Raw genomic sequence first — 26,704 nt, 5'->3', positions numbered from 1 at the left:
TAATCCCACATCACATATATAATACTTTAGTGTTACCACTTTCTTCTAGATTTTGGGTTTTGGTTTTGATTTTCTGAAAATGAAATTGTCCTAAACATAATGTTCATAAGCTGCTTTCTTAGCAGTGTGTCAGGAGCATCTTTTATATCATTGTTATTATGTTCACAGTGTTATTTTTATGATTTCAAGGTATGCCATTGCCTGACTAGGCCCAGGGTTAGTTAGCCATTCCTCTATTTTTGGACACTTAAGTACTGTCCAACTCTTTGCTACCATAAAAACTGAGGGAGTGAGCAAGATTAAACATACAACTTTGTTCATTTCTCTGATTATCTCTTTAGGATGTTTTCTTGTAAAAATTAAAATAGACTTATCTGGTTTTTCTTCACTTGGAAACTTAAATGGTCTAATCTGCTCCCAAGACTCTATTTTGGTTTTTAGTAGAAGAGAATAAACCATAATCATAAAGAAATTTTTAGGAGCCTAGGATATCAGTAGCCACTTATGCTCTTTCTCACTTTGGCTCTATGTCGAAGTCACTTGCAAATTTTATTATGATGATTTTTATAGCATTGGGGTTTCTGTGTAGAAAATACTGTTTTTGAGAAACATTGGATATGTGATTTGATCTTATTGAGGTTATCCAAGTCTTAAAAATAATAATTTTGGAAAGCTGATATGCCCTGGCTTAACCACCTATTCTCCCATTGATCTACCAGGGTAAATTGATTTAAAATATTGTTTTATAAGATCTAATGCCCTATTTCTGTTTCTGTCTACGATTAAAAAAAAGAAGAAGAAGAATTTAAAGTCTCTTGTTTTTGCTGCTATGTAATATATTTCTAAATTGTTTTCCCCTCTCAGAGAATTTCTCTGCTCCCCCTGATGTCACCACAACTACCTCTTCCTCCTCCTCATCTTCCTCCACACGACCAGCAAATATTGACCTGCCCCCCTCGGGGATAGTGAAAGGCATGCACAAAGGAGCCAACAGGTCCAGCCTTATGGATACAGCTGATGGTAGGGAATCTTTTTGATGGCTGATGAGGGAGTGGAGTATAAGTGAAACTGGGACAGCTCACGGTGTCAGCAGCAGCTCCTAACCGGCCTGTGTGGTAGCTGCAGAGCCACGTTGCATTTGGCTCACTGACGAGTCTTCCTGAGTGCCCCCTTCCCTTGTCCACAGTGACAGCGCTGACATTTGTTCACATGTAGCACTTCCCAAAGATACCTTGAACCAAAAGCCAGAGGTGGCCAAAGAAAGCACTCTAAGAGAAGAGGGAGATCAGGGGAAGTCCTTACCTAGTGTGTTAACTTGTTTGTGCTCTGTTATCATGCAATTTATCACCTAATTGTCCCATCTGGAGTAGCAGGAGGGTATGGTCAGAGGCCAAACAGCATTAGAAATAAAAACTCCTGAGTAAATTGAGGAATTGAAATATTCTTGAAGTCAGTGAATTTTAACAGCGTTTTTTTCCCTTATAGGTGTTCCTGTCAATAGTCGAGTATCCACAAAAATCCAGCAGCTTCTCAATACTCTGAAACGACCCAAAAGACCTCCCTTAAAGGAATTTTTTGTGGATGATTCTGAAGAAATTGTGGAAGGTAGCAGTAAAAATGCCAAAATCATATATTAAATAAATATTTCTTAACTAATTACTGCATATCAGGTAGGGTTAAAGAGTGGCAAAATATAGTTCTTAGTTCACAGAAGTCAAAAAGTTCTCTGCCTTTTTTCCTGCGAAGAATTATTTATATTTTAGATCTCAGTTGAAAGGTACAGAGGCAAGCACGAAAAGAAAAAGAGAGAATTATGCCTCATGGAACTATCTTAGAAATGTACTCTTAGAGTTTAAAGACTATCCCAACTACTTAACTTTAAAAAAAAAAAAGGTTTATTTTATGTATTTGAAAAAGTTACAGAGAGAGCTAGAGACAGAGAGAGATCTTCCATCTGCTAGTTCACTCCCCAGATGGCTGCCACAGTCAGAGCTGTGCCGATCTGAAACCAGGATCCAGGAGCTTCCTCCGGGTCTCCCATGCAGGTACAGGGGCCCAAGGACTTGGGCCATCTTCCATTGCTTTCCCAGGCCATAGCAGAGAGCTGGATTGGAAGAGGAGCAGCTGGGACTGGAACCGGCGCCCATATGGGATGCCAGGGCCTTAACCCGCTGTGCCACAGCGCTGGCCCCAACTTAACTTTTAAAAGTTATTTATAGGGGTCGACATTGTGGCCCAGCCATACTTGTGACACGAGCATCTCATCATCAGAAGTTTCCTGCTGATGGCCTAAGATGGCAGCAGAAGACAGCCCTGGTACTCCGGGCCCCTTCTACCCATGTGGGAGATCAGGGTGGAGCTCCTGGTTCCTGGCTTCTGTCTGCCCCACAGGTGCCTGTTGTGGGCATTTGGGGAGTGAACCAGCAGGTGAAAGGTGTCTCTCTCTTGCTCTCACGTCTCTTTCTTTTTGTATCTCTTCCCTCCTTTGCCTTGCCTTTCAAATATATAAATAAATCCATCAGAAGAATGGTGGTCTTTTTAAAAATAAAGTTGCTTATATTTGGCATTTTTCTAGGCTATGTATATCAAGTTTGACCTCAAAAGCTTGCCCAGTCCTTTTTTTCATATAACATAGTCCTTTCATTAAACCAGTGAAGCAACACATATATGTTTGCCCTCTGTAAGACAGTGTAGGGGGTGGAGGCTGGCACTGTGGTGTCGTGGGTTAAGCCACCAACTGCAACGCCAGCATCCCATATGGGCGCCCATTTGAGTCCCAGGTGCTCTATTTCCAAACCAGCTCCTTGCTGATACACCTTGGAAAGGAGCAGAAGATGGCTTAAGTGCTTAGGTCCCTCCACCCACCTGGGAGACCCAGAAGAATCTTTTGGCTCCTGGCTTTGGACCAGCCCATCTCCAGCTGTGGTGGCCGTTCAGGGGGTGAACCAACAGATGGAAGACTTTCTCTCTCTCTCTCTCTCTCTCTCTCTAACTACCTTTCAAATAAATAAAATAAAGTGTGGTAGATGCTGAGATTCAAAGATTTACTAAAATGTAGTTGCTTCCTTCATGCTATTTACAGGTTAGATCAATACTAAAATATATACAAGGGTACTCTAAAAAGTTTCTGGAGAGGTGACCATTTTCCTTAGCTGTTCCATTGCCTGCATGCCGTATTGGAGTACTTGCGTTGAGTCCTGACTCCAGCATCCTGCTGTTGCACCCTGGGAGGCAGCAGTGATGGCTGAAATAATTGGGTTCCTGCTATCCACGTGGGTGACCTAGATGGAGTTCCTAGCTCCTGCCTTCAGCTTAGCCTAGTATTGGATGTTGTAGGCATTTGGGAAGTGAACCAATGTACGAGAGCTTTCTCTCTGTTTCTTTGTGTCTCTTTGCCTTTCAAATAAGATTTTTTCAAAAGTTTCAAATAAGTTTTTTTTTTTTTTTTTCAAAAATATTATGTAAAGTGAAATTAAAAGAAGTTTATTTTGGTACAAAAAGGAATCTCTGAAATCCATGCATAACACCATCTTCCAAAAATTCATGAAAAATGTTTTGGATTTCTAAATCTTAATTCCATTTGTCTTCTTCCTTTTCCTCTCTTCCCCTCTCTTCCTTTCCCTCTCCTCCTCCACCTCCTCCTATTTCTAAGATCTTCTGCTGTCCCTTTCAGTTGCATTAGCAAGCAGTCACATCAGGTACAGAGCAGCCAGTGCTCAAAGAGCCACTCTGACATGGGATGGCAGCGTCAAAAGCAGCAGCTTCAGCCACTACACTGCAGTGCCGGCCCTTCATTTCACTTCTCTACAGACTTTTTTGAGTACTCTGCTGTGGATGGAAGCATAGTTATCCAGTATGTTTTAGCAGCTACAGGCAACTTAAAGAAGGGAAGAAATTAGTTTCGTCTTTATAGTTACAGAAGGCTTCACAGAGGAAGTGATTTAGGCAGCAATTGATTAATTCAATTGTTTTTTAAAATTTATGGATGAAGTCATGATTTTCAGAATTTAATAGGGGAGGCTGGCACCGTGGCTCACTTGACTAATCCTCCGCCTGTGGTGCCAGTACCCCGGGTCTAGTCCCGGTTGGGGTGCCGGATTCTGTCCCGGCTGCTCCTCTTCCAGTCCAGCTCTCTGCTGTGGCCCAGGAAGGCAGTGGAGGATGGCCCAAGTGCTTGGGCCCTGCACCCGCATGGGAGACCAGGAGAAGAAGTACCTGGCTCCTAGCTTCAGATCAGCACAGTGCACTGGCCACAGTGGCCATTGGAGGGTGAACCAATAGTAAAGGAAGACCTTTCTCCCTGTCTCTCTCTCACTGTCCACTCTGCCTGTCAAAAAAAAAAAAAAAAAAAAAAGATATAATAAAATAAAAAAAAAAGAAGCTCCCCACCACCACCAAGATGTATTTATTGATTTGAAAGGTAGAGTTACAGGGAGAGACCAATTTTTTTTTTTTTTTTTTTTTTTTTTTGGACAGGCAGAGTGGACAGTGAGAGAGACAGAGAAAGGTCTTCCTTTTGCCATTGGTTCATCCTCCAATGGCCGCCACAGCCGGCGCACCGCACTGATCCAATGGCAGGAGCCAGGTGCCTCTCCTGGTCTCCCATGCGGGTGCAGGGCCCAAGCACTTGGGCCATCCTCCACTGCACTCCCGGGCCACAGCAGAGAGCTGGCCTGGAAGAGGGGCAACTGGGAAAGAATCTGGTGCCCCAACTGGGACTAGAACCCGGTGTGCTGGCACCGCAAGGCAGAGGATTAGCATATTGAGCCGCGGCGCCGGCTGAGAGACCAATCTTACATCAACTGTTTCACTCCCCAGATGGCTTCAATGGCTGGGGCTGGCCAGGCCAAAGCCAGGAGCCTGGAATTCCATCCAAGTCTCTGACGTGAGTAGCAGGAGCCCAAGCATTTGGGCCATTTTCTGCTGCCTTCCCAGGCACACTAGCAGGGAACTGGATCGGAAGTGGAACAGTAGGAACCAGCATTCATAGGATGCCAGTGTTGTAGGTGATGGCTTAACCTGTTCATCATAATGCAAGCCCCTAACGGAGGCTTTTATTTAGCTAGTTAGTTATTTTAAGATTTTTATTTTATGTATTTGAAAGGCACAGCCAGAGAAAGATCTTCATCCACTGATTCACTCCCCAAATGGCCACAAAAGCTGAGGCTGGGCCAGGCCAAAGCCAGGATCCAGGAGCTTCCTCCAGGTCTCCCATGTGGATGCAGGGACCCAAGGACTTGGACCATAGTCCCAGGCCTGTTAGCAGGGAGCCAGATTGGAATGAAGTAGAGCAGCTGGGACTCGTACCCGCACCACTGTGCCACAGCACCAGCCCCTATCAAAAGCTTTTATGGAAAGGAATAAGCCCATGTGATCCTGGCCTTGGTTCTGAGTGAGAGAGAGAGAGAGAGAGTGTGTGTGTGTGTGTGTGTGTGTGTGTGCCTCTCTCCACCCCCTGTCCCCACCCCTCATTGCCCTCATATTCCTTGAGGGCTGGGACTCTGCATTCTTTGCATAATTAGGCACTTATTAGGCACATGATAAATGTTTGTTCAAAGAATATGAGCAGCACTTATTTTCTCAGTGTTTTTCACACCCTTGCACATAATTGGCACTCAGTAAATACTTGACATTTTCATGTGTAAATTACCTTTCCTGCCATGAAAATAGAAATATTTTTGCTTTTTTATTATTTTAATAAACATTCAATGTAGTTCATTGTAGAAAAATTAAAAAGATTTTAGTGTTTTGATCTGTGTTAAGATCTATTTTATATGAAAGACAATTAGAGAGAGAGAGAGAGATCAAGACCTATTGTCCACTGGTTCACTCCCCGGATGCCCTCAACAGCTGCACTGGGCTGAGATGAAGCTACGAAGGACTTTATGTATGTATGTATGTATTTGTATTTGAAAGGCAGAGTTACAGAGAGGCAGAGAGAGAGACAGAGTGAATCTTCCATCTGCTAGTTCACTCCCTAAATGGCTGCAACAGCCGGAGCTGGGCCCACCTGAAGCCAGGAGTTTCTTCTGGATCTCCCATGTGGGTGCAGGGGCCCAAGCCCTTGGACCATCTTTCACTGTCCATATGGGATGCTGGCACAGCACGGCCCCAGGACTTAGTTTTATCTGTAGGAAAGAATATGAAATATGACCCACCTCTGATTCTTGGAATGATGTTAATAATCTAGCAGTTTTTCCCCAAAATTTAGTTTAATTCAACTAACACTGTTGAGCAATCTGTATGCAGTAGGCACTGTAGGCATTAGGGGAACAAGACTCCCCCTTCTCTGAGGAAGCTCGAAGCCTCTTGGGGCAGTGGTGTGAGAGGGAGCCCACAGAGTGACAAGCCATGCAGGAGCCTCAGAGCTTTGCTAAGTGTAGACTGCCACATGCTGGGGGAGCCCTCGGAAGGAGGAGACTTCTCACAGAATAGTTGGGAGTGGTTTGCCAAGAATGTGCCATTGGCGGTGAGTCCTAGGAAAGGTGAAGTAGGAGCCTGCCAGGAAGCAAAGGGGTCAGCTGTCTGAGAGGTCACCAAGCTGCGGATACTGGGAATGTCATGATAATGACCCTGCAGTGTAGCTGGTATCATTCCCATCTTACAGAGGAGGCAAGGGAGGTTCAGGTGAATCAGTTTGCCTATGTATCTAAATAAGTTTACTACAGTTGATGACATGGCTAGAAAGAAATTTGTCCTTTGTGGTTTTGTACATGGACAGGGATTGTCTTCATCGGCGTTGGGATTTGCTTGTTGGGTTCAGCATGCTGAATGTGATTTTACAGTCAGATAGGCAATTAAATGAGGCCAAGTTTATGGATTTCCCTTTCTAACATGTACTTTGCTTTTCTCAAAGTGAGTTTACATGAGAAAAAGATGAAGAGGAAAAGGAGATCTAGTTGGGAATGGAGGCCCTGAGTTGTGTTACCTGGTGTTTGTCCTTATTCCATCTTATTTCTTGTTTTTTGGTACAGTACCTCAGCCAGACCCCAACCAGCCCAAGCCCGAGGGGCGGCAGATGACGCCTGTGAAGGGAGAGCCCCTGGGAGTCATCTGCAACTGGCCACCTGCCCTGGAGTCTGCCCTGCAGCGCTGGGGCACCACGCAGGCCAAGTGCTCCTGTCTGACTGCGCTGGACGTGACAGGCAAGCCCGTGTACACTCTGACCTACGGTGAGTTTACAGTGGTCCAGATCCTTCCTCCTCCACGGGAGTTCTTCAGAATGTCATGGGTGGTGTCTTTATCCTGGTGTTGGGCAGCCTCTTGGCATCATGTTCCCATAGAACTTTTCAGTTATTTAATGGGATCCTAGGTTCTAAGTAAAGCTGTTGCCAAGTATTTTTATTTGCTAAAGTGACATTTGCAAGCCAGCTGATACTGGGTAGAGCCAAAAGGAGAGCGATTTTGTAGATCTATTAACATTTTAATGTTAGGAGAGGATTTTAGAAAAACATTTGGGGGCTGGCATTGTGGGGACCTAGCAGGTTAAACTAGTGCCTGTGGTGCTGGCATCCAGTATGGGTACAGGTTCGGGTCCTGGCTGCTCCACTTGCTATCCAGCTCCCTGCTAATGTGCCTGGGAAAGTAGCAGAAGATGGCCCAAGTGCTTGGGCCCCTGCACTCATGTGGGAGACCCGGAAGAAGCTCCTGGCTCCTGGTGACCATTGTGGATGTTTGAGGAGTAAACCAACAGATGGACGATCTCTCTCTCTGTCTCTCCTCTCTCTCTAACTCTGCCTTCCAAGTAAATAACAAGTAAATCTTAAAAAAAAAAGGAAAAAATTTTGGTCAGTATTAAAGTTGTATGGTGAAAATTAGTTTTATTTAAAAATTGAAACATGTTATGTATTTTGAGAAATAGTGAACCATGAGAAATTTATATATGTACATACGTATCTATATATTTATCCATCTATTCAGAGAGGGATGTCTCTCTCTCTCTCCCTCTGCCCCTACCCCTCTTCCTCTCCCCCAATCTCTCCCCCAATCAATCTCTCTCTCTCTCTCTCTCTCTCTCTCTCTCTCTGGCTCTGGCTCTGCCTTTCAAATCAATCTTTAAATAAGTGTGATCAGCTCATATCAAATTATTTCTAGGGGGCCGGCGCCGCAGCTCACTAGGCTAATCCTCCGCCTAGCGGCGCCGGCACACCGGGTTCTAGTCCCGGTCGGGGCGCCGGATTCTGTCCTGGTTGCCCCTCTTCCAGGCCAGCCCTCTGCTGTGGCCAGGGAGTGCAGTGGAGGATGGCCCAGGTGCTTGGGCCCTGCACCCCATGGGAGACCAGGAAAAGCACCTGGCTCCTGGCTCCTGCCATCGGATCAGCGCGGTGCACCGGCCGCAGCGCGCCGGCCGCGGCGGCCATTGGAGGGTGAACCAATGGCAAAAGTAGACCTTTCTCTGTGTCTCTCTCTCTCACTGTCCACTCTGCCTGTCAAAAAAAAAAAAAAAAAAAATTATTTCTAGGGATATTCAGATTATTTCAGAAAAGAACTTGAAATGTTGTACAAGCTAGGACAAACATCTGGTGATGATTTGTTTTTGTTGCAAGACAGAACAGGCTTTTGTAGCTAGAATGGATATAAAGCTTTGTGGGGGTGGGGGACTGCTCATCTGATGCAGCTTTGGGAATTGGCCATTGTCTTAAATTTGCTGATGAACTAAATGCTGTCTCGCTGAGATAGGCATAAATTTTTTATGTGACTGTTTTCTTTTTCCAGGAAAGTTGTGGAGCAGAAGTCTCAAGTTGGCCTATACTCTGCTTAATAAATTGGGCACCAAAAATGAACCTGTGTTAAAACCTGGAGACAGGGTAATTGTCTATTATGTACATTTTGGAGTTTTGATGTACAACAGGAGATTTGTATTAACTCTTATTCTTGGTTCCAACCCAGGTCAGCCCACTGCTAGGTGGATGGTTTTTACATGCACAGACTGAGGGCCGTTCACACGGCCCTTTCTTGAGCTGCTCTTCCGTACACTCCTGAAGTGCTAACAAAAAGAGAAAGCAAAGTCTTTCTGGAAATAAGTGTTTTATATTTAAACATCAAGAATTACAATACAACTCTGATTTTCTTCCCTTACAGAATGCCTCATGGAACCTTTTTTAATTTCGCATATGTAGAACAAGATACCAGCTGTACAATGGCTTTCTTTTTGGTGGACTCATGACTGTAGATTCTCCTAAGCCAGCCTCTTAGAACCTCTTTGCATTGCCGCACAGAGCTTAAGTGTGGCTTTTTAAGTGTGACACACGACTATTTTCTTTGTCTCACTGAACACTTCAGGGACTACTTAGCAGCAGAGACACTGGTGAACAGAAGGAAATGGGTTGTTAAGTGGAGTTAATATTTTAACTGTAGAAGTTTTACTAAGATTCAGAATTGAACTTATCTTGGGAGTGAGTTAAGAAAACTTGCAAGCAAAAGAAGGGAAAAGAAGAGTCTGGTGAGACAGATGTTAATCTGTGACTATCCCAGTCACCAACTCTGCAATGGTGATTTCTGTGATTTTTGGATCGGTTTTCCCCGTGATGCATGCGTGGTAGATAAGTTCATAGGTTTGAACATACCATGGAGGTTCTGCTGTTTATCTGTTGCTGGTGAATTAACTTCATATTCATACTGGTTCCTGCCAGTGTTAAGTCTGTTAGCAGTGCCTTCATACTAGAACACTTGGGTTGTTGAGTGAGTACCATGAATTAGTTGAACAGTAGGAAACCTTACTATGGCCCTATGGCAGTAGTCAAGTCAGTCAGCATCTGTAGGCGCTCTCAGAGACCTCGGGCTTATCTTTCATATGCTAGTCTGTCCAGAGAGACCTATTAACATTGATGATATTGCTTTAACCCTGCACTAAAGTAAATTGCCTTAGATTTCAAAAGTAGGTACCACTTAAGATGAGTTAACTGCTAAATCATCAATAGAATTAAGTGAAAAACTCTAAGGATAATGAGAAAGAGTTGCATGTACCTCCCCAAATGTGTACTGTAATCATGAGAGTGATGGAGCTCTTTGCTAGATGTGTGAGTCCTTTTGAACAAATGGTTATTGACTGGTTTGACTTACTGTTGGACATGACAAATACTATATATCTTACTAACACTGAAAGAGCTAATCATGTTCTTCCTGTTATTGAATGTCATTATGAATTTTAGGTAGCCCTGGTTTACCCCAACAATGATCCAGTCATGTTTATGGTGGCTTTTTATGGCTGTCTCTTGGCTGAAGTGATTCCAGTGCCTATAGAGGTACCTCTTACCAGAAAGGTAACACTGCTAAGTTTAACAGGAATGTAACCTGATGTAGTGTAGCAGGCATGGGTTCTTGTTGGATCAGTCAACTCAATCATGACATCAGAACAGTCTGACCATTTTCTGAAGTACTCAGCTTCACTTTCTAAACATACGAAAGGCTTATAAAAATTATTTACTAGAATCTCCTAGTGGCATGCAAATAATGTGTTTTTAGTGTAGTTAGAATTTTTTGTAGTATTGTATATCATTTTGGGTGGTCATTTGGCAGTGGTCAGGACGCCATTTGCTATACTTGCATCCCATATTAGAGTGCCTGGGTTTGGGTCCCAGCTCTTCCTCTTCTTCTCCTTTTTGTTCTTCTTCTTTTTATTTATTTATTTGACAAGTAGAGTTATAGACAGTGAGAGAGACAGAGAGAAAGGTCTTCCTTTCATTGGTTCACTACCCAAATGGCCGACACGGCCAGCGTTGCACCAATCCAAAGCCAGGAGCCAGGAGCTTCTTCCTGGTTTCCCATGTGGGTGCAGGGGCCGAAGCACTTGGGCCATCCTCCACTGCCCTCCCGGGCCACAGCAGAGAGCTGGATTGGAAGAGGAGCAACCGGAACTAGAACCGGCACCCATATGGGATTCGGGTGCCGCAGGCAGAGGATTAACCAAGTGAGCCGCGGCGCCAGCCCTCTTCTTTTTTTTTTTTTTTTTTTTTAATGATAAGTAAATCTTTATTTGAAAGGCAGAGTTACAGAGAGAGAGAAAGACAGATCTTCTCTCCGCTGGTTCACTTCCCAAACGGCCACAATGGCCAGGGCAGGGACAGGCCAAAGCCAAGAGCCAGGAGCTTCTTCCAGGTCTGCATATGGGTGCAGGGCCCCTAGCACATGGGCCATCCTGTGCTGCTTTCCCGGGCACATTAGCAAGGAGCTGGATCGGAAGTGGAGCAGTTGGGACTCGAACTGGCGCCCATATGGGATGCTGGCATCGCAGGTAGTGGCTTTACCTGCTACACCACAGCACCAGCCCCACTACTATAGATTTTTGACAACACATCAGCCCTATGAAACGAGGCCTATGTAGAACATTCCTTGTGTTTGAATGATTTCTCCAGGAGCTGTTTGACCCTAATTTTCTCTTACAGTTTATTACTGAGAGTTGGTGTCAAAGGTGAATTTTTGGTGGAGAATATGGATTTGTAAGAAATTATTTTCTGAGAAGAATCAGAAAGACATCAGCCGGCACCGTGGCTCACTAGGCTAATCCTCCACCTTGCGGCGCCAGCACACCGGGTTTTAGTCCTGGTCAGGGCGCTGGATTCTGTCCTGGTTGCCCCTCTTCCAGGCCAGCTCTCTGCTGTGGCCCGGGAGTGCAGTGGAGGATGGCCCAAGTGCTTGGGCCCTGCACCCCATAGGAGACCAGGATAAGTACCTGGCTCCTGCCATCGGATCAGCGTGGTGCGCCGGCCGCGGCGGCCATTGGAAAGTTAACCAACAGCAAAGGAAGACCTTTCTCTCTGTCTCTCTCACTGGCCACTCCACCTGTCCAAAGAAAGAAAGAGAGAGAGAGAGAAAGAGAGAGAGAGAAAGAAAGGAAGGAAGGAAGGAAGGAAGGAAGGAAGGAAGGAAGGAAGGAAGGGAGGGAGGGAGGGAGGGAGGGAGGGAGAGAGAGAGAGAGAGAGAGAAAGAGAGAGAGAGAGAAAGAAAGAAAGTAATTAATTAATTGGTGGGGGCCAGTGTTGTGGCACAGCAGGTTAATCTGCTGCTTGTGATGATGTCTTCCTGTGTCAGAGTGCTGGTTTTGAGTCCTGATACTCCACTTCTGAACAGCTTCCTGCTGATGCATCTGGGAAGGAAGCAGAATATGGCCCTAGTAATTGGGCCTCCAAAACCCATGTGGAGACCCGCATGGAGTCCCAGGCTCCTGGCTTGAGCCTGGACCAGCCCTGGCTGTTGGGACCATTTGGGAGTGAATCAGTAGATGGAAGAACTCTCTCAGATAAATAAATAAACAATATCTGTCTATCTCAAACCAAACCAAAAAAAAAAAAAAAAAAAAACCTCAACCAAATAAATTGGTAGCATCCCTGAAACTCTAGTTCATTGGATGTAGCATCTTACATAAACTCTTAACATGGCAGGGTTGGTATGGCTTCATAGTTATGCTTTTAAGGTGACATTTTAATGGTACTATTTTAGATTGTATCTTTTGCTTTTTAATGTTGTTTTTATTGCTGCTTTTTAGACCTCAAATCTACCTCCTTTAAAATAGAAAAATAAAAAGAGTATATGGGTTTAGGATAAACTATGCATTGACTTTTCATATAAATTTGGACATTTTGTATCTGTTTATGTCATTTAGTTGTGACCTGAATTGCTTTACTATTTTACTTGAGGGTGGGGCTTAGAGTGAGACAGTTTGATCATATCAATGTTTATTTGTTTCCTGAAACTAATCTGAAAGAGACTCATTGCTGACTCTTGAATAAAACTGTCACATTTGGTTGATAGGATTTACCATTAGCCATGACAGGCTGATAAAATACCTGGTTTGTACACGGAAATCATTTATTATAGAAAGTATTTGGAAGAACATACCGTCCCTGGATTTTGACAATTGCCAGATACCGGTGGGGCTTCACGAATGTTACTCACGAGTGCCAGAGTCAGCGTCAGGTCTGAGGCAGGGGGTGCTCGTGCTCGCTCCCCTACCCTGCTCATTATCTTCTCTCCATAGGATGCCGGAGGTCAGCAGATTGGCTTCTTGCTAGGAAGCTGTGGTATTGCCTTAGCTCTTACCAGCGAAGTCTGTCTGAAAGGGCTGCCAAAAACCCAGAATGGAGAAATTGTACAGTTTAAAGGTCAGTGTCATTTATTCCTGAATTACCAGTGCTGAGTCCTTTAGTTAGCATTTTAATTTACAATAGCAAAGCATGTCACATATGTTTTTATTTAATTCTCACAGTGTTATCACATAGGCACCATTATTACCCCGTTTTACAGGTGAGGAAGCTGAGACAGAGAGGATGTGTCCCAGCTAATATGGCAGAGCAGCGATCTGAACCCAGCTCTGTCCTTAACCCTTATGCTGCTGGATGGAAAGAGCTGCACTCTGTACATTAGCGCTAAGTGCCACATGTAGAGACAGAGGCTAGACCTGGAACTAGCGTGTGGAACAGTTGTGCTTTTGACGAAAGGCATAATTGTCTGGTAGTGCTTCACTAAAAGCTAATAAAATACAGTATTTTATTCATTATAAAATGACTTTGATTTAGTCTTTTGATATTGAAAATGACAAGTTGAGTGTAAACTCCTTTCATGATAGCTTAGGCAATTCAGTTTTTACTTTGGCTTTGATTTAGGTTGGCCCCGGCTCAAATGGGTTGTAACAGATTCCAAGTACCTTTCAAAGCCACCTAAGGATTGGCAGCCCCACATATCACCTGCTGGTACAGAACCAGCATACATTGAGGTAAGTCCCGGGCTTTAGAACATGACTTCTTGCTTTTTCTTTGGCATTAGTTGCTGTCTTAACAAAATTGAAACTAACTTTTTGCAGCTCTGGAGTTCTGGTGTTGGAAGGCCTTCCTGCTTTGTGACATTTCCATCTTTGGGCTTGTAAAACACTTCGCAGTGGCCCCTTCTAGTTACTTTTATCATAAATACACATTCAGGAGAAAGCAGAGGTAGACATTGATTCATGATTACAAAACAGTGCTTGGGACACCGCATCCCATGTCAAGCTGCCTCGTTGCAAGTCCCAACTCTGCTTCCTTCTGGTGTTTATCTGGGAGGCAGCAGATGATGAGTCAAGTACTTGGGTCCCTGTCCTGTGAGAGATCAAGGTTGAGTTCTGGACTCCTGGCTTTTGCCTGACTCAGCGCCAGCTGTTGTGTGTATTTGAGGAGTGATCCAGTGTTGGAAGACTTTCTTTGTGTGGGGAGGAGCGAGGGGTGCATGTGTGCGTTTGTGTCTGCTTATCTGCCTGCCTTTCAAATGAGCAAAAATAAAATTTTAGAAAGCAAAAACAAGAGACTGTAAACAAATTAATCCTTCATGTGAAAAAGTCACGTGAAGACTGTAAAGAAGTACAAAGGTTTACGAAATAATTTTTCCCCAGTTTAGAGGCGTTGGGAGAAAGACAGTGATGAGATGGGGCAAAAAAGCTGTGCTTGGAAGGAACAGATTCAGCAGATGAAAGATAAAGAACAAGAAGAAACAAATGACTAGAGGATTTGGTATTGAAAGTTAATATATGAACTTAAGCAATCGGCAGCGTGATCCACTTGAGGGATTAAGTCCTGCTGTGGGGCTGGCCTCCTGGCACAGGATGTATGGGTGCCGAACTGAGTCTCGGCTGTTTCACTTCCAGTCCAGCTTCCTGCTAACGTGCCTCGGAAAACAGCGGAAGATGGTCCAAATATTTGGACTCCTGCCACACCCAAATAGGAGAACCAGATGGAGTTCTGGACTCCCAGCTTCAACCTGGCTCAACCCATGCCATTGTGGCTATCTAGGGAGTGAACCAGCAGGTGCAAGATCTTTGTCTTTCCCTTTCTCTGTAACTCTACCTTTAAAATAAATAAATATATCTTCTTTTTAAAAGATTTATTAATTTATTTGCAAGGCAGAGTTACGGAGAAAGAGGGAGAAAGAGAGAGAGAGAGTTCTTCCATCCGCTGCTTCTCTCCCTAGATGGCCACAACAGTCAAGGTTGGGCCAGATGGAAGCCAATAGCCAGGAGCTTCCTCTGGATATCCCACATGAGGGCAGGGGCTCAAGAACCTTGGCATCTTCCACTGCTTTCCCCAGTGCATTAGGAGGGAGCTGGATCTCAAACGAGCATCCACGTGGGATGCCAGTGTCACAGGCAGCAGCTTCACCTGCTGTGCCAAAACACTGGCTTCCCATAACATAAATCTTTAAAAAAAAAAAAGTTCTACTGCATACTAGGTACCCAAATAAGAGCTTCAAATGCATTATCTCATTGAGTGTTCACAAGTACCCATTGAGATTGAGACTTTTATTAAACCTGCTTTACATATATAAAGAAACTTCAGAGAACTTGAGTAACTGGCCAAAGGTCACATGACTGTAAAGCGACAGAGGTGGTGCACAGGGCTATGTGACTCTGCAGGCTACACCCTTGACAGCTCTGCACCCTGCCTGACACAGAGGCACAGAAGCCTTTTGCTAGATTAATGAATAAGCAATCAATAATTTCAAAAGAAATTTTGTGGGGAAAATTACCCAACGTTGAATGCTTTGACTATGAAAAGGAAGATAGTGGGCAGTAGGTGATGGGACTGTGTTGGATAGAAGCAGGATTTTTTTATTGATGGCAGAGATCTGATTATGTTTCATGACAGATGACATCGGAGTATGTTTAAAGGACAAATACACAGCCAGGTAAAATACACAACTTAGTCCACACCTCTCTCCCTGGTGAGTCAGTCTGTCCTCCTGTGCTCCCTAAGCCTCTGGTCACTGGCTTCCTGGTCTGCTCTCTCAAGAATTCTGCTCTGACCATGAGCAGATGGAATCTCTTTCCCTGTCTCTCAAACAAACCAAAATACATTTTCGAAGCAACTTGAGTGGCACATTCAAGGGAAAACCCCAATTATAATCCAGTGCTTTCTAGGTCTGCCCTGCCACACTGGACAACTCCAACAGATGGGAACACATGTCACACACCCTTATCCCCGCAGTGCCATGCTCGATGTGCGCAGTTATGGGGTCTGCAGCAGGGATTCAGCAACTGTGGATGGGAAAGACTTGGGGAAACAATTCTGTCTGCATTGAACTATTTATCTTGTCATTACTCCTTAAACAATACAGTATCACAACCATTGATGTAGTGTATTATAATCATGTAGAGGTGATTTGAAGCATCTGGGGAGAGGGCCCAGATTGTATGCAGACACTGTGCCATTTCATATCAGGGATTTGAACACCTGTGGATTCGGTATCCAGGGGGTGCCGTGGAACCAGTCCCCTGTGGTACCAACAGGCAGTTGTACTTGGTTCTGTGTTTCTATCAGTGCAGCTCAAGTCGCACTTTTTAGCAGTCCCTTCGCGTCGATGATGAATCAGACGTTAAGTCTTTCACACAGAGTCCTGGCTTTGTGTAATGAAGAGTTTGGGATCAGAGTGGTCTTAAATATTCATATTTAACATGTTAAATGCAGCCCGTTAGAATGGCTTATCAGGGTTTTGGTTTGGGATTCTAATTTTGTGATTTGAGATAGACAATTTTAATGCGTTTTAATGCTTTTGTTGTTGTTGTTTTTCCTAGTATAAAACCAGCAAAGAAGGGAGTGTAATGGGAGTTACAGTGTCCCGGCTTGCAATGTTGTCTCACTGCCAAGCTTTGTCACAGGCCTGCAATTATTCTGAAGGTCAGACCTCGTCCCGTGACTGCCCTCACTGTTAGCGTCAGATCTCTGTGACTGAGTTCTGTTTAATGACCAAATTCAGAGTGAAATATTCTAAGACACATTTCTTTGCTTGCTTTTGTTTTCTTTTTCACAAATATGCTCTAACTTAAAGGAATTAAGATTCTGGGCAAACTGAGTATATAAAGCGTGGTTTGTAGAGTACAGAAATAGAAAACCATGTGTTTATTATCTGTGGATTCTCAGGTGTCTTTGTTTTCCCATATATAAGGAGGTATACATTTGAGATCAAATTAATTAAACTACTAAAAAGCATACATTAAAACATAAGGTGTGATATTCTTTATTGTTGAACTTTTTTATGTTGATAGATACTACAAATGACTATTTACCTCACAATCATCTTTATAATATTAATTTCTTTAGTGTTTTATTTTCCTTTTGCAAAATAAAACAGGTTAATATGTGTTGATTATAGAGCAGCATTCTCACCTGTTTTTAAAAAAAAAAACAATGGGAGCAATCAAAATAAGAACTTAGTAGGCTACAACATATTTGCATAATGGATTATACCTTGTGACATAATACTCACGTTCTTGAGTATTAAAGATATGGGAAATTTTTAAAATACATCATTAAATGGAAAAAAGTAGGATACAGGGCAGTGTATACAAATTTTGTTACTTTATATAATCTGTGTATATGTAAATATGTCTAGAAGTATATGTGTTATAAAGATACCAACGTTTTTTATTTCATCTATGAAATACAATTTTTACATAGATTTTTTTTTTTGAATTTTCAAAGTTCTAAAATAATCAAGGAGTCATTATATAATTAGGAAAAAGAACCTCCTGGGGCAAGTGCCCAAGCAGTAAAGTGTCCTGCAGCTGGGACCACACTGCCCTATGATCAGACCCTCCAGCTTCCAGAGACCCCGGGAACTTCCAGTCCTTTCTCTAAAAGCACCGAGTCAATTGTTTAGTTGAGGAAGTGACACGATTTTGCTATATAACACTAAAGATGACTTCCTTATGTTCTTCTCTATTGTAGGAGAAACAGTAGTAAATGTTCTAGACTTTAAGAAAGATGCTGGACTATGGCATGGCATGTTTGCGGTAAGTGACTCAGAATTAGGACCTTTAGTATAAATTGTACTTAAGATAGGGCTAGCATAGTATGTAACTAGAGCATCTCTTAGTACCTACCTGATATTTAAGCTCCCAAAAGATGGCTAGCATTTTTGGAGGACACTCAACACTTATGCAGAAGCTACATTGTGAGCTAAAATAGGCACATGGAGATGTTTTCTGTACTAGAGGAATAGGTGGTGTTCTGTGGGTGTTAGAGACAGGGGACCCCTCTAGCTTTAGGCATCAAAGCAGTTTTTATGGAAGAGGTGACAACTGAGTTGGACTTGGAAAAATAGGTGAGCTTTAGCTGTGTTTTTGGGAGGGGGAGAGGGGAGATGGGACATTTTAAGTAGGAAGGCTCCCCTATGTGACATACCATTTTGGGGGACAGAGAAGAAATGCAGGATCCTGCAGATGAAAGGGGACTCAGGAGTGCATGTGGTTCAACTGCCGTAATAGTGCAAGGGTTCCAGAAAGAGTAGAAGATGCAGGGGAAGAGGAGGAGAGGAAGAGGCAAAGGATCGCCTTTCACAGAGGACCCACAGATTGCTGAGAGCTTTAGTCCTTGAGTGGACCTTACTTTCTAGCTCTTTTCTTGCCCATTTTCTTTGTATTGGAAGTTTGAATACAGTGATGGGGATGGAAAGGGACTCTCCTTCCTGTGAGACAAGTGCAAGATGGAGATGTATGAAGAACTAGTCACAATTACCATCCTTTTCTGAAACCAGAAGTTTGTCACTAGACCTAGAAACTTGAGGGAGGAAGGACATGGTATCTTACTGTGGTTAACAAAATGGCCAGTCTAGGTACCAAGGCTTGGTTACTCTGCCAAGGCAATCTCTCCTTGGGGACAGAGCATCTGGCTCTGTTTGGTTTGTGTGGCAAGAGACACCAAATTGCAGCTCCTCTAGCTTTAACAAAGCAAAGCAGAACCACCTATAAGAAACAAAATTTTTTTCAAGTTATTTATTTATTTAAAAGAGTTACAAAGTGGGGAGGAGGTTCAGGTTCCAACCTGAACCAGCAGATGGAAGACCCCTCCCTCCCTCCCTCCCTCTCCCTCTCCCTCTCCCTCTCCCTCTCCCTCTCCCTCTCCCTCTCCCTCTCCCTCTCCCTCCTCCCCCCCCCCCCCCGCCTCTCTAACTCTGCCTTTCAAATAAATAAATAAATAAATCTTTTTTAAAAAAAGAAAAACTGCCGGCGCCGTGGCTCAATAAGCTAATCCTCCACCTAGTGGCGCTGGCACACCGGGTTCTAGTCCTGGTTGGGGCACCGGATTCTGTCCTGGTTGCCCCTCTTCCAGGCCAGCTCTCTGCTGTGGCCCGGGAAGGCAGTGGAGGATGGCCCAAGTGCTTGGGCCCTGCACCCCATGGGAGACCAGGAGAAGCACCTGGCTCCTGCCTTCGGATTGGCGCGGTGCGCCGGCCGCAGCACACCAGCCGTGGTAGCCATTGGAGGGTGAACCAACGGCAAAAAGAAGACCTTTCTCTCTGTCTCTCTCTCACTGTCCACTCTGCCTGTCAAAAAAAAAAAGAAAGAAAGAAAGAAAGAAAAACTATTGTGATATATAGCTACCCTGTGAAATACTATGCAGTGATTCAAAGAGCTGTGTAAATATCTTGTACTGAATATATGCAGATTTAGCTCTAAAACAATGTAAGTGCAAAATGCCAAGTTACAAATGTATGAAAAGGGACTCGTAAATACATGGACCAGATGCATCACTGAGATTTTCTATGGGGAGAAGCGGAAGGAACCAGGTTTGAGAGTGGGTATCAAAGGAACTTCAACTTTATAATTAATATTTCAGACTTATTTCAAAGAATGTCTGTTTGAGTATTGTATCACAATGTCAGTTCCATTTTCAAATGCAAAGTATGACTTAAGTATTGATTACATATGTTTCTTTGCCTTCCAGAATGTAATGAATAAGATGCATACCATTAGCGTACCCTACTCTGTTATGAAGACTTGTCCTCTCTCTTGGGTCCAAAGAGTGCACGCCCACAAAGGTATCACACAGAGCAGCTAACCTCAATTGTGTGACTGAACTAAGATGTCAGGGATTTTCAGGTTTCTCTTGTAGAGACACATTCATGTGGCTTAGTGACTTAACAGATTTTAGAGTTCAGTTGCTATAGAATTAGGTATGTTGTCTTTTTCACCTCACTGATATCCTTTCTTGTGAATTGAGATGAATTCTCCTGAATCTGGTCCCAGAATTGGGTTTATTGAGTACTCTGGTGCTCAGTTTTCATGGCCGGGCTACTGTGGCTTATGGAGGTTGCAGTGAGCAAGCTGTGTGTATCCAGTCAGTTTAAATGTGCTTTCTACTTCTAAGCAACTGGCACAGTCTCTTCAAAACCTTTTTTATTTTCCTTGAGTGAAGATTGTGATCCCCATATATATAAACATGTTTGCTATTGTAGATACAGTATATTTTGATATAGTAAATAAAATACATACCAAGTTGAGGATGTGCATATATGTTAACTTTATCCCTGTTGAATTTATAGCCAAGGTAGCTTTAGTAAAGTGCCGGGACTTGCACTGGGCCATGATGGCACATCGGGACCAGAGAGACGTGAGCTTGAGTTCCCTACGGATGTTAATTGTGACTGATGGAGCTAATCCCTGTAAGTATTTCCTGAACATGGCTCGGGAATTTCCTTTCCTTTGGTTGGCTACTTTTTTTTTCTTGCCTTTTCGTAAGTTTTTTTTTTTTTTAATAAAACCATCTATGTTGAGATAAAATACACATAGTATAAAACTCACCCATTAAATTGTATAAATCAGTGATTTTAGTTATTCCCAAGTATGCTACCATCACCATGATCTAAATTTAGAACATTTTCATTACTCAGAAAAGAAACTACCTACTTAATACCAGTCCTTCCACATTTCTCCCCAACACTGGTTACCCACTGTTCTGCTTTTGTGTCTGTAGATTTGCCTGTTGTGGACATTGTGCATAAATGCAGTCATACTGTCTGGTCTTTTGTAATGGGCTTCTTTCACATAATTTACCATTTTCTTTTTTTGTAAAGATTGATTTATTTGGGGCCAGCACTGTGGCACAGGGGGTAAAGTTGCCAACTGCAGCTCCGCATCCCATACAGGTGCAGGTTCTAGAACAGCTGCTCCACTTCCCATCTAGCTCCCTGCTGATGCACCTGGGAAAGCAGCAGCAGATGACTCAAGTGCTTAGGCTCCTGCCACCTATATGGAAGACCTGGAAGAAGTTCCTGGCTCCTGGCTTCAGACTCGCCCAGCTCTGGCTGTTGCAGCCATTTGGGGAGTGAAGCAGTGGTTAGAAGATTCTCCCCACCATAACTCTGCCTTTCAAATAAATGAATAAAAAATATATTATTTCAAAGTCAGAGTTACAGTGACAGAGAAAGATCTTCCATCTGCTGGTTCACTCCCTAGATGGCCACAACAGCTGCAGCTGAGTCAGGTTGGAGCCGGGAGCTTCATCTAGGTCTCCACGTGGGTGCCAGGGGCCCAAATACTTGGGCCATCTTCTGCTGCCTTTCCCAGACCTTTAGCAGAGAGCTGGATCAAAAGTGGAGCAGTCGGGACTCAAGCCGGCACTCATGTGGGATGCTGGTGTCACAGACAGTAGCTTTACCTACTGTGCTACAAATGCTAGCCCCTAGTCTAGTATTTTCAAGATCTAGCCATGTTTTAGCATATCAGTACTTCATTCCTTTTTATTGCCAGATAAAGCTCTATTGTATGGATGTATCGCATCTTATTTATCCCTTCATCTTTTGATGAATTCTGTAAGCTTTTAAAACCATTCCTTCTTGTTCATTCATACATATCCTTTTTCTATCATAGAATTCTGCATAATACTTACATAAAAGCAACAGTAAGAAGGTGACTTGATGTAACCCAGTAGACTTTATTTAAATTCTTCCTAGCAGCAAATCAAAGGAGTTTGCAAAAACTTTTAGAGATACTGCTATGTTACCTGCTTTGGCCTACAAACACAAAAACCCTAATCCTGCACACATTGGGATCAAGTAAAGAATTGAAAGCTGTGCTCTTTCCTAAGTGTGTTTTTCTCAATAGTCACATCATTCACCTTTTTTTTTGTTTGTTTTAAGGTTTATTTTATTTATTTGAAATGCAAAGTTACACATAGAGAGAGGAAGAGACAGATAGAGGTCCTCTATAAGCTGATTCACTCCCCCAAATAACCATAATGGCCGGCGCTGGGCTGAAGCCCGGAGCCAAGAGCTTCCTCCAGGTCTCCCACGGGGGTGCAGGGACCCAAGCTCTTGGGCCATTTCTACTGCTTTCCTAGGCACATCAGCAGGGAGCTAGATAGGAAGTGGAACAGCCAGGACGCGAACCAGCACTCACATGGGATGCTGGTGTCCCAGACGGTAGATTTACCTGCTATGCCACAACACTGGCCCTGTTCACCTTGGTTTAAAACACATATATGAGATAGACCTTAAGAAAAAAGCAAAGTGGGCTGGCACCGCGGCTCAATAGGCTAATCCTCCGCCTTGCGGCGCCAGTACACCGGGTTCTGGTCCCGGTTGGGGCGCCGGATTCTGTCCCGGTTGCCCCTCTTCCAGGCCAGCTCTCTGCTATGGCCCGGGAGTGCAGTGAAGGATGGCCCAAGTTCTTGAGCTCTGCACCCCATGGAGACCAGGAGAAGCACCTGGCTCCTGGCTTCGGATCAGCGCGGTGCGCCTGCCGCAGCGGCCTTTGGAGGGTGAACCAACAGAAAAAGACTTTTCTCTCTGTCTCTCTCTCGCTCTCACTGTCCACTCTGCCTGTCAAAAAATTTTAAAAAATTAAAAAAAATTAAAAAAAAAGCACCCACTGGGGCCCACATGTAGCTGACAATTAGATTAACATTAAACTGAAGTATTAAAAAAATAAGCAGAGTTACAGACATACCATATTGGGGGTGCCTGGATTTGAATCTGTGCTCTGCTTCTGATCCAACTTCCTGCTAATGCACACCCTAGGAGGTAGTATGTGATGGCTCAAGTAGTTGGATCCTTGTCACCTTCATGGAGGACTCAGTTGGAGCAGGCATTTGGGGAGTGAACCAGCAGATGAAAGATCTCTATCTGTGTGCAGTGTGTATATGTGTATGCCCCCTTTCAAATAAATAGAAATATTAAAAAATATATAAAAGAAAAAAGGCAGAGACTGTCACAGAGAAGAAGGTACAACTAAGGCAGTACTGTACTAAACTGCTTATGGTAATGCCTTCAGGAAGAGTGCTAAATTATAAACTGGCTGCATCTTGCCTGCAGTGTTAGCTCTGATACTGATTTGTTGGTTTGGCAAGGGTAGCGTTATTCCACGTTGTAACCTTAGATTTTGTCACTGACCTTTCATTGGCTGGGTGAACATTAATTTGACCTGGAAATGTGTCAAACCATCTCACAGTCAAATTTTCTGTGGAATTAATGATGTACACTGTGAATCCTCATGAGAAACACATACATCAGCTTTCCACTCTTCACCAATTTCCTGCAATGCGGAAAACACAATTTCAGTTGTAAAATTTATCTGTTCCACCTGCTTAGGGTCTGTGTCATCCTGTGATGCCTTCCTGAGTCTGTTCCAAAGCCATGGACTGAAACCTGAGGCCATCTGTCCCTGTGCTACATCTGCCGAAGCCATGACTGTAGCAATCCGCAGGTATTGTTCAGAGTGCCAAATACCCATGATGTATATCACAGCTTGGATGAAATGTACAGCATTTACCAGGTGATAACAAAGAGATGCTAACTAGCTTTCTAAGTCAAAAAGTCTAAAAGTGAAAATTACTTTGTAAGCGTAGTCTGAAGCATCTCATGTATTTTTCCCACTCTTGCCCAAAGTGTATCTGGTAAATTAAAAATTATTCTCATCTCATATTTGAATTAGTTTTTTTTTTCTGTGTTGTTTTTCTCCTCAGAATCCTTAGCATCCTAGACTAGAGATGGACTGCTCTCAGTTGTAAGCTTCTCATATACCCAAGAACAATATAGTATTAGCAACTGATGGAAATTTGCTTTTTTTTAAAAAAAAAATTTTATTTTATTTATTTGAAGGAGTTATAGAGAAGGAGAGACAGAGAGAGATCTTCCATCTCTGGGTTCACTCCCCAGATGGCTGCAATGCCTGGGATTGGGCCAGGCTGGAACCAGGCGCTTCTGGGTCTCTCAAGTGGGTGCAGGGAAGTGCTTGGGACCATCTTCCGCTGCTTTCCCAGGCCTTTAGCAGGAAGCTGGATCTGAAGTAGAGCAGCCAAGATTTGAACCAATGCCCATATGGGATGCTGGCACTACAGGCAACGGCTCAACCCACTGTGCCACAATGCTGGCCCTTAAAGTTTACTTTCTCCACCTGATTGATAATTGACAGTGCGTTGTTTATGTAAATTGAATTAATTTGATGTATTATTGCTAGTGAAAAGTAACTGTTCTTTTGCTAGAAAAAATTTTTTTCCTTTCATATTCATCTTTTGTTCTTCATATCATTCAGTTTGCCATAGTTCATGGGTTCATTTTCTTTTTAGGCCTGGAGTACCCGGGGCTCCTTTGCCAGGAAGAGCCATTCTGTCGATGAATGGATTGAGCTATGGAGTAATACGAGTCAATACTGAAGATAAGAACTCAGCCCTGACAGTCCAGGATGTGGGACATGTTATGCCTGGGGGTAAGGTGTTAAGAGGCACTATTTGGTTTTTCCTAGAGATTTGTCATTAAACAGAGTAGAACCCAATAAAATGAGAGATCCAAAACCAGGACTCCTCATTTCAGTGCTTAACTGCTTAATTTCTCAAAGCCATTTGAACAGTTTAGGAGTGATAATTACGGTGACCTCCCAAAAGTACCCGTACTGCGTGATTTGTCAGCTGTGAGTTTCAGCTGTGTTTCTTCACCTGGAAATCTTGTACTGATACTTCAGTCACCTTGTTTTTACTGTAATTGCTGGGCCATTGGACTGGCAGAAAGAGTGGGCTGTTCCTGTGAGTGTTGGTATTTCATCTACCTAGGGGTAACACCTAATTCACCTAACCTGTTTCTGTGGACTTTGCAGTCATTTTAAATGTGATAAGCTCTCCAAAATCTTTAAATTTCAAATGCACCTATGTATAGCATGTACTATTTTTAGCATTCCTGTTCGACATTCTTCATGCCAGTCAGTCAGTGCAAACCACTCCTGGGTTGGCTGGGTTAAGTTGTTATTTTGTAAAGGTTTTCCAGAGTGTCTGTTCCTTACCTGGATTTTCTGCATGTTAGGAATGATGTGCATCGTGAAACCAGATGGACCTCCCCATCTCTGCAAGACAGATGAAATTGGAGAAATTTGTGTTAGCTCCAGAACCGGGGGCATGATGTACTTTGGGCTTGCTGGTGTGACAAAAAATACATTTGAGGTAGATGATGTTAACATTTCACAGGGAAAATGTCTGGTGAGGTCAGGATACTATAGGGCAGATCTGCTGCCTGATGGGACATAGCGTAAGGTTATTAACCTCCCTATTTCCTTATCTTTAAAATATGGGTAATGCAGTAGTCCCTCTTTGTCCCTGAGGGATGTGTCCCAAGATGCCAGTTAAGTGCCTAAAGCTTCTGATAGTACCAGACCCTGTAATTTAAGGTCTTTTCCGTATTAACTAAATATTTATCACATACTATGACTAACTTTTGTAGTTTGGGGTACAACAGCAAGACTAACATTCATTTCTTTTTTATATTAATATAAGTAAACACAAAACAAACAACAGATTGTAAATGCTGTCAGATAAGGAAATAGAATTTCTGGGTTCATTATTCATATAATGTTAGTTTTAGAACAGCATCTATTACTGTTGTAATTTTTTAGAGTAATAAGATGTTTTAAGAATCAAATACATTTTTGGAGGAAAATGAAAGTTTTCATCTCTCTTCCTTTTGTCTTTTAGGTGATTCCAGTGAATTCTGCAGGCTCTCCTGTTGGGGACGTGCCATTTATCCGTTCAGGGTTGCTTGGTTTTGTAGGGCCAGTAAGTGGTGCTTTCATGATGATTAAATGAGTTTAATGTTTATTGTTTCTGTTACCTGAGATCATTTTTTTATTTTCAGTATTCTTTTCACTTATCCTCACTGCCTTCTTTTATTTGATTACCATGATGCACTGAGTTAGAAGAGTGCTGGATAAATTTTCTTCAGTAATAAAGGAAAACCATAATACATAGTGTGGAAAACATTTTTAAACAAATTATCAGCACTGTGTCCAATGTAATAGCAAATCTTTTTGTTAAAGTTCATTGATTTGAAAGGTGACGGGGGGGTGGACACACAAGACAAAAAGTTCTTTTTTTTTTTTTTAAGATTTATTTATTTATTTGAAAGAGTTACACGGAGAGAGGAGAGGCAGAGAGAGAGAGGGAGAGGGAGACTGAGAGGGAGAGAGGTCTTCCATCTGCTGGTTCACTCCCCAGATGACTGCAACGGCCGGAGCTGGGCTGATCCGAAGCCAGGAGCCAGGAGCTGCTTCTGGTTCTCCCATGCGGTTGCAGGGTCCCAGGGATTTGGGCCATCTTCTACTGCTTTCCCAGGCCATAGCAGAGAGCTGGATCGAAAGTGGAGCAGCGAGGTCTTGAACCGGCACCCATATGGGATGCTGATGCCTTAGGCCAGTACGTTAACCTGCGATGCCACAGCACTGGCCCCAGACAGAAAATTCTTGCATCTGCTGATTCACTCCCCAGATGGCTGCCATGGCCCAGACCAGAAGCCAGCAACTCCATCTGGACCTCTCTTGTGGGTGGCAAGGATCTAAGCCCTTGGGCCATCCTCTGCTGCCTTCCCAGGTACATTAGCTGGAAGCATAGTATCTGGACTCAAACAGGCACTCCAGTATGGGACACCAGCATTATAAGTAGCAACCCACTGCGCCCAATACTCAACTCCACAAATTATCTAAATG

At 43.4% G+C, this 26,704-nt stretch overlaps 1 protein-coding gene across 7 annotated transcripts in view; it reads left to right on the top strand.

Moving 5' to 3' along the window:
* Window positions 1-26,704, top strand: part of DIP2B (DIP2 acetate--CoA ligase B (putative)) — a 233,394-nt gene that overhangs the window by 157,880 nt on the left and 48,810 nt on the right. For 3 of the 7 annotated variants that reach the window (XM_070052224.2, XM_070052222.2, XM_070052225.2), the window contains 15 exons: window positions 865-1,020; window positions 1,486-1,605; window positions 6,975-7,172; window positions 8,716-8,807; window positions 10,152-10,262; window positions 12,977-13,100; window positions 13,602-13,711; window positions 16,535-16,637; window positions 17,688-17,752; window positions 19,686-19,779; window positions 20,284-20,403; window positions 23,329-23,443; window positions 24,306-24,445; window positions 25,033-25,169; window positions 25,698-25,778. In XM_070052224.2, coding sequence (XP_069908325.1) covers window positions 865-1,020; window positions 1,486-1,605; window positions 6,975-7,172; window positions 8,716-8,807; window positions 10,152-10,262; window positions 12,977-13,100; window positions 13,602-13,711; window positions 16,535-16,637; window positions 17,688-17,752; window positions 19,686-19,779; window positions 20,284-20,403; window positions 23,329-23,443; window positions 24,306-24,445; window positions 25,033-25,169; window positions 25,698-25,778 — 1,766 coding nt within the window. Of the gene's footprint in view, window positions 1-864; window positions 1,021-1,485; window positions 1,609-6,974; window positions 7,173-8,715; window positions 8,808-10,151; window positions 10,263-12,976; window positions 13,101-13,601; window positions 13,712-16,534; window positions 16,638-17,687; window positions 17,753-19,685; window positions 19,780-20,283; window positions 20,404-23,328; window positions 23,444-24,305; window positions 24,446-25,032; window positions 25,170-25,697; window positions 25,779-26,704 lie in introns of all 7 variants that reach the window. The other 4 variants (XM_070052227.2, XM_070052223.2, XM_089308327.1 and 1 more) reach the window with 3 other exon arrangements.

Source organism: Oryctolagus cuniculus, chromosome 11 (genome assembly GCF_051225735.1).
Source record: "Oryctolagus cuniculus isolate XC-2025 breed Fujian yellow rabbit chromosome 11, ASM5122573v1, whole genome shotgun sequence".
NCBI classification, from domain to species: domain Eukaryota; kingdom Metazoa; phylum Chordata; class Mammalia; order Lagomorpha; family Leporidae; genus Oryctolagus; species Oryctolagus cuniculus.
This window is presented reverse-complemented; position numbering and strand designations above follow the sequence as displayed.